Here is a 12,317-nt window from a genome sequence, read left to right on the forward strand (position 1 = left end):
AGTACACAAATGCTTCTAATGGTGACTGAAAAAGAACTACGGACCAGAATAGTATTGGCCAACATCTTAACGACTCATGTCAATATGAAAATCCATAGTGCACAGAAGCTGAAACACAGCCTGTTCCAAAGCAACTTTTTTTCTGTTATGAGACTCTATGAAATTACTAAAGTTAGCAATTGAGGAATAGGAGAAGCCCGCCTTTGTGAATAAGTGGCTAAGCCAGATCCTAAGGACCAGTTGGAAAGACCATGTCAGCAACGACGAAATTCCATTCTGCACAGGCCAACCAGACATAGCTTCAATTGTAAGACAAAGAAGATGGCATTACCTTGGGTATAGCCTCAGCATGCCACTAAGGAAGACCAAAGAACACGCTCCGTAGGACGTCCGAACATGGCAGAAGAGCCCTCTAAACGAGTCTCATCCAAGAGTGGGAGGAGATATACGTAGCGACAAAACTGAAAGAAGATTGGAGACTGAAGGCTACTCACTGACGCCCTATGAGGAACTATGGTCCAAGGTAAGGTTGATATTTCACAGATAGATCTGAATTTTAAGTAGTTTTTTTTTTAGGGTAATATCTTCTTCAAGTTTGGGTTTTCTAGGAAAAATAGTTTAAAAGGGAGTAGTTAGATAATTCTAAGCAAAACTAATCTGCAATTTTTAAATTCAAATTAAGGACATTCAAAAACGTGGTAATGAAGTATGACCATGGGCAAATATTGACACGACTTATAGAGAAAGGCTACATGTGAACAATCTTCAAATGAACAGTGTGCATAGATAACGTGGCTTAACTGGAATCCTTTTTATATTTCTTTTTCTAATATACTCTTTCTACTTTGAAGGACCGCATATGACTAACACTAAATAACTCTGGTTTGCTGGTTCCCAGGTATACATACCGATTTTTCTTGTCCTTGAAGACTTTCCCACTGTTGGCCCAAAATTCTCATTATCTGTGATGAATCTGAAACAAAAACAAACGATAAGATTTAAGTTCTTTAGTTTGACCAGAAAAATTACAATATCTAATGGAAAAAGTTTTCTTTTTTAAATATAAATGTGCCCATTTATAAATATAACCATGCATGTTTTTACAGTACATCTAACAACTCATTGCATAGCCAAGCCACCTAAGGCCAACACAGCGACATACGCTCCTCTTCCACTCCGACATGTTCGAACCTTTTTCTCTTTACATCCTCCCATGAAATACCAATTTCCTTCAAACTTAGCAACCTTATTTCATTTTAGCCCTAGAAAGCGGAACCGAGCCACATTTATCGTTCAGCTTATTGGATATTTCAGCCACACACACATTTTCTGTCATGTTTGTTTTATCGAATAATTTCTACTATCTCTTAGATGATTATTAGTCAGGACATTTGTCCAGTTGGATAGTTTTCTAAGATTTTCTCATTAAATAATTTTTCATGAGAAAATTTTAGAAAACTGTTTCAACTGGAAATACCTTTTTTCTCCTTGGATTTAGGTCAACGTTGCCAGTCAACTTTTTCAGTTTTAAGCAAGATTTGATTGTGACAGGTTAGGTTAGGTAGAGTTAGGTTTTTAACCCATTTCTGAGATTTATAACCTATTAACCTAACCTAACCCAATCTAATCTAACTTTAAATTTTCCCATCAAAGCTTGCATAAAACCGAAACAGCTGATTTGCAAAGTTAATTGAATCCAAGCAGAATCCAAATTGAATGTCCAAAGTTCCCAACAGGATTTTGGACATTCACGGGTGAATGTCAACCCTAACCAGATTTTTGACATTCACAGTAACATATATATACTATCTTCATAACGAGCAACAACTGTATATGTATTTATGTACTTATACTATCTTTATAAATAAGCAAGCAATAATTGTAATTGTATATATGTATTTATTTATGTTTTTACGTATTTTTTTTTCTCATAAACGGCTCCATGTTTTTTTGGCAAAATTGGTATCTTGGAATATTCTCACATAAAAAAAAAGATCTAGATAGGTCAGAAGTCTGAGAAAATTCGTTAAGAGCCTTAATTTTGGTTTCTGCAAATGATGTCATGTACTATGCTAGTACATCATATAAGCAATTCTTATGATATCGTTTAAGCTTTTTCTTACATGATGTCACACATAGCATAAATAAGCCTTTTGAGTTTCCAATGCATCAGTTATTTATATAATATCATGTCTGTTGGAAGGCCCAAAAACAAAAATTTGCAGTTGCAGTTACTATAAATAATGATTCTTTGGAACAAACACCTGAACTATCAAACGTCATACGCTGTGAAAAAGAACAACCTGGACCATAAATTACGACAGCGCCAATACATACAGCTAAAGCAAACGCCATCGCTAAGTTGTCTGAAAAAACCGAAATCCAAAAACATTTAAAAAATGAAAATGAAGAGCAAAGACACACACACACAGTTAGAAGATATGCGACAAGCATGTGATCGGCTCAAAAAAGAAAACCAAGAGCAAATACACACGCGGTTAGAAGACATGCGATACCAAGCATGTGAGCAGGTCAAAAATGAAAACTAAGAGTAAAGACACACGCGGTTAGAAGACATTCGACACCGAACATGTGGACGAGTCAATGAAAATCAGCCTGGACATCGAGAATCAAAACGTGTCAAAACTGAAAATGACAGCGATGATGATCGGATTTGGTATTTTGGCATGGATAAGATCATCAATGCCTACCATACCTTTGAAAATAAAAAACTTGGACTAGATAAATTGTTGCAAGAAAAAGAAGTTTTTATCCCACTACCTGAACAATTAAAAGAAACAAAGGTTCATCGACATGTCTTTCATAATGACAAAAGACAAGCCGAGGCAAAAGAAAAATGTTTTGTCCCACCACCTGAACAACTAAAAGAAACAAAGGTGGTCGTCAATGCCTACCATACCTTTGAAAATAAAATACCTGGACTAGATAAATCGTTGGAAGAAAAATAATTTTTTGTCCCACGACCTGAACAATTAAAAGAAATAAAGGTTCGGCGATATGTCTTTCATAACGACAAAAAACAAGCCGAGGCAAAAGAAGGAGTTTTGTCCCACCACCTGAACAATTAAGAGAAACAAAGAATTGGCGATATGTCTTTCATAATGACAAAAGACAAGTCGAGGCAAAAGTCTTTCATAATGGCGATATGTCTGTCATAATGACAAAAGACAAGTCGAGGCAAAAGTTAAAGGTCCAATAAAAAAAGTAATTACCTGCATTTAGAAGACAAGTGATAGTGAGAATCCATATATAGAAGAAGCCACGTGCAAATTGCCGGGACTCCCGGTACTATATATATATATATATATATAATTCACCAAGTTTAATATTACCCATCAAAAGCTAAGTGCCTGAGAAAATTTGTCTGATTTTCAATAAAGAAGAGAAACATCCCAAAAAATTAAAGCACCCTTATTAAAAAGCACACCATTAGATTCAGTGCATCGGAGAACCCTAAAAATTACTTTTTATTTTATTTGACATGTTTCATCCCATGACAATTTTTACCACTATAGAGATATATCAAGACAACGACTAAAAAAAGGTGGTTTTTACCTAAATGTGGATTTCTTTTCAACAGGTCGGCTCTAGCTTCCTTTGACCATAGTTGATAAGCACTTAATTTCTTGGGCTAAAATAGAACAAAAATTAAATAAAAAAACGTTAAAAGGCTTCATTTCGTTCATTATTTGAATCTCTTAGACTGTAGAAAGAATGCACCGAGGTTCTAAAAGAGGAAAAGTACCCCAGTCAACGAAGAGGAGTCATAGAAGGGGGTCAGAGGCATGACCCTCATGTGGGCATGTAAAGTGCCCTCCTCTTATATATTGATTTACAATATTTTTTTATACATACAATCATTATCTCTTTTTCAAGTGGAAACAATCGGTTAGTGTGTACATAATTTATTTACCATTCCACATACTCCATTAGAGCATGGGTGGAACCATCACTATGAATGGATAATTTTAGTAATTAAAATCGCTAACTAAAAAAGGAGGAGCTACATATTGATTCATATTGAGGCAACGTGAAGTAGGGTACATAAGCACGTTTAAGTACCTACGAATGCATCCAACCTTTAGCGGAGGATGAGTCAGGACACGAAAGTACATTTTTTGGCCACTGTTATTAGTCTTTGAGGGAGGGCGTTTGGACCAGGTGAAATCCCGATTCCCCCTGTCCAACAACTCTGTGCTGGTATTTAGAAGGTGTTGGCCACCCTGTAGGGTCAAACAAAAGCAAGTCGCCCCCGAATTGAATGGGAAGATTTCATAAGATCAGATTTTAGCGACATGGGAAGTTCTTGGGAGGGTATAAAGAGAGAGGCTTTGAATAGATCGAGATGGAGGAGGAACGCACGCAGCTGAGTTGGTGTCGGGTGGTTTGGCGCTGCAGTGAGTTATTTGTGGCAGTAGTAGTAGTATTAAATGTATATTCTGACATTGAATGATTTATAAATGAGAAACACTTAAAGAAAGACAGAAGACAGTTATAAACTTGTGAAACAAAAAAAGAGAAAAAAATCATGGCATTTTTAAATGAATACCAGGCAATGGCTTCAATTAGATGGGGGGCATTGGCCCCCCAAGATTTTTTGTCCTCTCTAAATTTTGAAAAACACTTTTTTTCGGTATTTTCACTGAAAAAATGGCTTTTTTGGTTCTTTCGTTGGAGAGTTTAAAAAGAAACCAAAAAAAAACCCGAGGTTTCGAAGGATAGATTCCTGACCTCCTAACCCCATAAAAAAAAAAAAAATCATGAACTGACACCGCCACTACCCGTGGAAAACACGAAAAACATTAAGGATTGATATTCTTGTTGCTTTGACAGAGCTTTCGAACTGCGCCCAAGCAATGGAAAACCCTACATGTTCATAAAATAGATGATAAAACAATAAAAGGAAAAACTATCAAAGTTACTGCTCCAAAGCTGAATCGCTCTGTTAGTTCAGGTTATTCATCCACAAGAGCGAAAATAGGACAAATTTTTACTTCACAGTAAGAGAATAGTAAAAAACTGGAGCAGAGTAGCGAATACGCCACTTTTCTGGCGAAATGATTCTTGGACTTAGAAAATTAACTTTTTAAGTCGGTTGTGAAACCACACACGAGGATTTTAGTAAATCCTGAAGACGTACTTTCCAAGAAATGCTATTAAACATTTTGGCCTCAAAGGACATGGGAAAGCATTCAAGCACCGTTTCAGGTTTTTTTTTTTGTTTTCTAACTAATATGACATTGGACATTGTACTGAGATACATAGGTCCTGATTTTCTATTTACCAAAATGATTTTCAAACTGTTCATAATAAAAAATAAGATATTTATCTCAAAGAATCACTATCACAAGCCCAAAAGGGGTGAATTTGGACTTCGGAGTAAAAGATATCATAAAAACACGAAAACTGGCAAAGAATGCCAAAAACGACAACGAAAAAGAAAAAAAAACGAATGAAAAATCATTCGTGAGTCAATAATTAAACAGTAAAATGTCAGTTAAAAAGAACAACTAAATAGAACGCTAGCAGACTTTTACTACACGGAAATTCACAACGCCTAAGGGAAGGTATTGTTTTGCTTGCCATGGTAACGTTTTTTGTTCTGTTCTTTTGTATGTTCTATATAGCTAAATGACAGATGCTGAAATTGAATTTACTATTCTGAACTTTCATATTTAGTGTTGAAGAATGTAGTGCAAAATTTTAGCACTGTAGTAAATAACCGTGAAAACAACTTTGAGAGGTTGGTTAGATAAATTAAAATATACCTGATTTGAACTCTCTGAATCTGTTCTTTTACCACGTGTCAACGCAGCAGAGAAGCCAGAAGTATCTTTTGAATTCTAAAAAAAAGACGCCTAGTTTAACTGCAAAAGACAAATTCTGCAGTATACACCAAGAAAGGCCTTCAGCAAATTTTTAAAACAAAGCACAATCTCATTTTACGAGCCTTAAACCGCTTTACCAGCTTAAACGATTAGCTGAAAAATACTTAGTTACAGTGATGTGCACTATGAAAAAATGTTTTGAAAATCGTGTTAAATCTCATAACTGTCTTAAATCTAGTCCAAATTATGATCATTTTAGGATTTTTATAACGCTGGAAACGATAAGAAAATCTTCATCAGCTTAAATAGCTGAACACATATCTTACCACAAATTGCTAATCAAGCAAAGGTTTTAGTGTTGAAAATTAGAAGAGCCTTCGTTTAAGCTTAAATTATAACTAATATACTTCTACTACTACTACTACTACTACCAACTCAATGCAGCACCAAGCCGCCTGAGACCAACACGCTACTCCTCAATCCCAATCTGTTCAAAGCCTCCTTCTTTACACCCTCCCAGGAAGTTCCCATTTTCCTTAAATCTTTTCTTACGATATCTTCCCGTCCATTCGAGGACGACCTACTTTTCGTTGGGTCCTACTACATACTAAAAGATCACCTAACTATTCTATCTTTCACAGCTTTGACTGGCCTTTTTTGACTGGCCAAAGAGTATGGGAACTTATACGAATAGAAAATGGCGCTAATGTCGGCAAAAGACTATTACCGTCATCAGGCTTTCGGCGACACTTGGCATTTTTTCAAGCTTTACGATAATTTATCTGTCAGGAAATGAGACCAGATATATATCACTAACGTAATTTTAGCAATGACATTAATTAAATTACTTATTATTATTACTGCACTGAAAAAAAAAGCAAGGTGTCGCAAAATGGCTAGATGGCATTGACAGTTTTTTCGGTGGACACTAGCGCCAGTTTCCACACGTATAAGTTACGTGTGGAAACTTGTAAAGAGTTACACTCTTTGTGACTGACTAAATAGGTCCAAAATTTAGGGTATCTCTATAATTTTGCACAACAAATATCCTACCCCGACAAACGAGTTCGTTTGTCAACGTACATCTTCTGATCCGATACCAGCAACGCTGGAGGGGGCTTGGGGACACGATGTCTATTGAAGGAGTGAAAGACTGCCCTTCACACGGTATTGGTTTTTAAAATGAGCAGCAGAAATTTCTATTGACAATCGACTGAATCCTCCCCCCCCCCTGCTCGCGAAGTTTCTAGGATCATTCAATCTACTCGTATATGATGAGGCAGAAAAAATACATGGAAGAGACATCTTTCTCTATTAAGCAAACTGCTTGATCTAAGTTAAATAACAAGCAGAACTTAATTGGGTCGGGGTATGAAAACTGGAATAGTCAGCCTGTTTCAAAATTAAATCACAAGAGTCACAATTATACAATACTTCCTAAAACACAAAATCTCATTTAAGAACTCATTTTGAATTGTTAAGTTAGAATAATTTCTTTACTGTAAAAGGAAGAAAATCCTCATTTATTCAGAATTATTCATTTCCTGTTGAAAAAACAGAATGCTTTTTTACTTCAATCAAAACCTAGGAAATAGCTCGAGTAAACCCAAATTCCAGCAGACCTTCATGAATAAGCACCCGTTACTCATTTCTAATCAAATAAAAACAGCAATTAATTCTTAACAAAACAGTAGTAGATAAAATTTTCCCAAAAGTACTAAGAACAAAATTTAAAGATATTTTTTTATTATTTTACATTATAAGAAGCAACCCTTATCACGGCAAAAAAGAAACCCAGATGGTTGTTATAGAATAGAATAGAATATGATTTATTGGCTAAAATAGCACACAAGCTAGCATAAGCACATCAGAACAATTATAATTACAATGATAAAATAAATGTTAAGGGATAAACATAGTTACAAAGTTAAATCAATTATTAAAATGCGAAACAAAATAGGGAACGAAAGAGTTTTTGTACCTCATTGTCAACATTTGGGGACACAAGTCAAGTTGAGTATTTGGAGCTCTACGAGCATTAAGTCTTGTATTGGGAAGGATTGGGGGGTTTTCTTTGAAGGGGGGAAGAAGACGTCGATGATAGTCAGAACTAAGGCACTTGTGCCCGAAGTTCATGGTAAGGAAGTGACGTCGTGATTCCAATGTAGTGAGTTCAAGTCTAGCCAAACCTTCATCATAAGCAGTATAGGACGTCCCCAGTATAATTTTTATAGCTCTTTTTTGAATGCTTTCAATTTTAGAATATTGGGATTTGGTCAGTCCAGGGTGCCAGACAGGGCAAGCATATTCAAGACAAGGTCTTATATATGAACAATAAATTATTTTAAGGTTCTGGATTGATATGGAGAACCGTTTAAGAAGGGGGAAAGATCTAAGGAGAAAACCACCTGTTTTAAATAAGTGAAAAGAGTGAGATTTCCATTTAAGGTCATTGTCCAAGTGCACACCAAGTAGCTTAACCATGTTTAAATTTGGGATACAAAGGTAATTATTGATTTGGGGTATATTTTTTAAAAAGGAGAATAGCATTAAACTGCTTTTCGGTATGCTCAGATTGAGTTTAACATTGGCAAGATCATTCTTTAAGTTGTTAATGAGTGAGTCAAGTTTAACACCCAAAGTGTTTGAGGTTTGACAAAGGTTAAGTAATGTCAAATCATCCGCAAATTTAAAAGTGTTGTCAAAGTTTGGTAAAACATTGTTAAAAACAATTAAGAATGCTAAAGGACCCAATTTAGTCCCTTGGGGTGCTCCACAGGAAATCGAGGTAAAACCTGATGAGTCTCCGTTACGGAGGACTACACATTGCTCACGACCAGATAAAAAACTAGCTACTATACGTAAAACAAAATCTCTGACACCTAAAGCCCTTGCATTATCAATAACTGTCTGATGATCCAAGTTGTCAAAGGCTTTACCAATATCAGCAAAAATAGCCTCAACGTAGGAACTACTTAAATCAAGATGTTTGAAAACAGTGTCAAGTATATAACATAAACAATGGGTGGTGCTATGATTCGGCCTAAAGCCAAACTGATTTGGGTTAATTTTATCTTGAATATCATCAAAGAGGAAATTGTAAATAAAACTTTAAAAATTTTAGAGAAAATAGAGGTTTTTGATATTGGTCTTAAGTCAGAGGGGACTTTTGGGGTCTTGTTTTTCGGTATAGGTGATACAATAGCTCGTTTAAAAACCACACTGGAAAAATACCATCTACAAAACATTGGTTAAAAATTGCAGTTAGAGGTACACTTAAATAATGGGCACATTTCACAATCAAATTGGGTAGGGATATCACCTGGGGAAACTGACTTATTTGTATCAAGATTTTCGAGTTTAAGCTGGGTCTGATGTATTACCAATCACAGGAATATCACTCAATGCACTGTTGGCCGGCTATTTTGGAGTGGCGGGTGAGTTTTTACAAGTTGAAGTAAAATAATCGTTTATGATGTCAGCACTCACTGGGTTGCCATTACTATCCAGTAAGAGAAACTTAGAAGAGACATTTCCCATGAGATCTTGGATACATTTGTGGAATTTCTTAGGGTTAGAATACAGTAACTTATGGAGCACGTGAGCACCATGCTCTTTTCTTGCCTTACGAATTTCACTAATAACAGTGTTTCGAAGTTTTCGAGATTCCTGGAAAAATCCTTCCTTAAAGAGTCTATCACGTTCATTTATTAGGCACAAATTTTTTTTATTTATCCATGGTTTACAATTGGATTTGTAATTGACTTTTTTCACTGGAAAGGTGTCACAGTATAACTGGAAAAGTTCACCCTGAAAACTTAGAAGCCATTTCATCACCATTGGTAAGACATAGGATATTGGCCCAGGATTTGGAGCTAAGTTTTACTTTAAAATGGGCAATCTTCTCGTCAGTAATAGGTCTATATGAATAACTGATCAATGGTTTAGGGGGAAAGGATGATAAAGGGGTCCAAAAAATGCATAGATGGTCACTTGCCCCTAATGGAGGGGCTATTTCGGGGCACAATAGTAATCTTCAATGTTGGTAAAAATCAAGTCTAGGGTTTTATCACTGCGTGTAGATGACTTGACTAACTGGTCAAGACTAAGAGCAGCGCTAAGCCATTTTTGGTCTAGCTCATTAAAATCACCACATAATGTAATTGCAGCATAGGGGTACTTGTGGCGAATTCTGTCAGTATAAAGTTGCAGATATGCCGTCAGCTCCTTCTTAAATCCACTACGGGGAGGGTAATAAATAATACAAAAAATCATGCAAGATACGTCTTTTGGGAGGTTTTTGGGTCTGGTCCAGAGCCATAAAACTTCAGTTTTGGAGTTGTTCTCTATTTCAGAAAATGATAGAATCCCATTTGGGAGGGTACACTTACAAAAAAAAGCAACTCCTCCACCATGAGATAGACGAATACCATCTTTGTCCAATCTGGGCTTAAAATGGGAGTCATGATTAGAAATCGAGCAAGAATCTTCTGTAGCAGACCATGTTTCTGTAAGGCAAGCAATATCAATCTGGTTTTTGTCAAGAATAATTTGTAGTTCCTCCATTTTATTTACTAGTGACCTTAAATTCGCAAGAAGGATTATAGGAAATGAGTAGGAGTGACGTATCGTACCAGTTATAAGGTATTCTCTATGCCCTGACCAAAAATATCTAGTGACTTCTTTGGGTTTGGCCATCTGTAAACACTTAAAAATATTGAAAGTCTTTAGTGATTTTACATATGCCTAAAATAACTTGTGGGTGACAGAAAGAAGGTACCTAAATTTTTGAACAATGTCAATAGACTGTGCAGCAGTTTGATGCTGCTTTTTTTGGAGCCAGTCTCCTTGATAGAAGTCAAAACCTTACCAGTTTTTATTTTAGCGCCATCTAATGCAAAGAAGCATTAGTTCTAACAGATAGCGCTGTTTTAACGGACTTAGAGACAAGAACCAAACAGAGTTCTAGTTAAGTGAAGGCGCATCAAGGCGATTATTAATTACTGCATACTTTAGAGTCCGAATTGGAAGCTCAGTATTTCATGGTTCCTGCTTGCCTGACTGCTGTTAGTTTGTTGTACTGCTGTACCTCTATTATAGCCTGCTTTGCTTGCTGAGTTAAGGCTTTGATTCATCATTGTTATCATGTCTAAAAAACAGATATGTCTAGAGAAGAATCAAAAAGGAAATCCAACATCCATGCTCCAAGCTCCCGAGATCTTTGGTCTGACTTCATAATCCAATACAGTGGTCATGAATCAACAGTAGAACAGATCACAATGCTTAACTCCCATATCAATATGTTGAAAAATAAGCAAAAGCTCCTAGCTGAATCCCTGGATGAAAACACCCTTAGAGCAACCATGACTGAAATTATCCTAGATGTCATGCGTAGATGTCATGTCTAGAGAAGTTGAATCCATGGTTGATAGTTCACTGAAGAAGCTTTCAGCTTCACATATTGTCTCACCCATAGCTTCAAATATCACTGCTGATAAATTGGAGTCAATGAAGCAAGATGTGTATGCCAGCTTGAAACTTGATTTTGATTCACGTGTGGAAAAATCCCTTAAACAATATAACTCTAAAATGTCAAAACTTGAATCAGCTATAAATGCTCTTGATAGCAGAATGTCTGACCTGCAGAGAATGCAGGAGCTAATTTAGCAAAACACTGACAGACTAAATGATCAAAATGAATAACAAAGAATGTCAAACCAAATCAGTCTATTTGGAGTGAAGGAGGACACTACACCAGATGTATCTAAAAAAAAATATCTTCCTCTCTGTAGCCAGAATTTCCAGGAATTTCTATCTGTCAGGGGAAATGGGAAAGTGGGACTTAAACTAAGTCCTATGATTGTTGAATTCTACAACTCAATTGCAAGAACTTATCCTTAAGCAAAGGAAAAATCTGAAAGGTAATGGTGTGTTCTTGTCTGAATCTTTAAGCAAAACAAAGCTGGTAGTTCTGAACTATGCCAAAGCCAAGTTTGGCATGAACTCTGTGTGGTCCAGTGGTGGAGAAATATTTCTCAAAACTCCCGATGGGAAGACTATAAAGCTAAAAAGCACTAATGAAGTTGACACATTCCAAGGTCTTCTAGCTAGAAAGAATGGATCCTCACATGATTAACTTAAATTGCTGTGTGTGTGTGTTGGAGTCAATCTCATCGAATTTTCTTGCCACAACTTGGTTCATGTGTTTTTCTTTATAAGTTTTTAGGCTTACCTCATGAGTTCTTCTGATTTTCGTATCTGTTAGCCTCTTCACTGCTCGATTCAGTTGTGTTTGATAAACCAAGCTGTAATTGTAGAAGTGATATAGAAACTGCAGATCCTATCCTTAAATGTCTAAGTCCGGCTGTAATTATTATACTACTGATGATTTTTGTGATAATGTTCTGCCTTCTCTTGGTTCTAGTAGTGCTTTTAATGTATTTTGTGTAAATATTCGAGGTTTAAGAA

At 36.0% G+C, this 12,317-nt stretch overlaps 1 protein-coding gene across 2 annotated transcripts in view; it reads right to left on the reverse strand.

Annotated features, from left to right (window-relative positions):
* LOC136028432 (transcription factor SOX-6-like) overlaps positions 1-12,317 on the reverse strand; it is a 60,430-nt gene that overhangs the window by 11,288 nt on the left and 36,825 nt on the right. Inside the window, exons 5-7 of one of the 2 annotated variants that reach the window (XM_065706278.1) lie at positions 5,790-5,864; positions 3,577-3,652; positions 909-973 (exon numbers count right to left, since the gene is read on the reverse strand). In XM_065706278.1, the coding sequence (XP_065562350.1) occupies positions 909-973; positions 3,577-3,652; positions 5,790-5,864 (216 nt within the window). The remainder of the gene's footprint in view (positions 1-908; positions 974-3,576; positions 3,653-5,789; positions 5,865-12,317) is intronic. The other variant, XM_065706283.1, reaches the window with a different exon arrangement.

The sequence above is a fragment of the Artemia franciscana genome, chromosome 1, assembly GCF_032884065.1.
Source record: "Artemia franciscana chromosome 1, ASM3288406v1, whole genome shotgun sequence".
Classification (NCBI taxonomy): Eukaryota; Metazoa; Arthropoda; class Branchiopoda; order Anostraca; family Artemiidae; genus Artemia; species Artemia franciscana.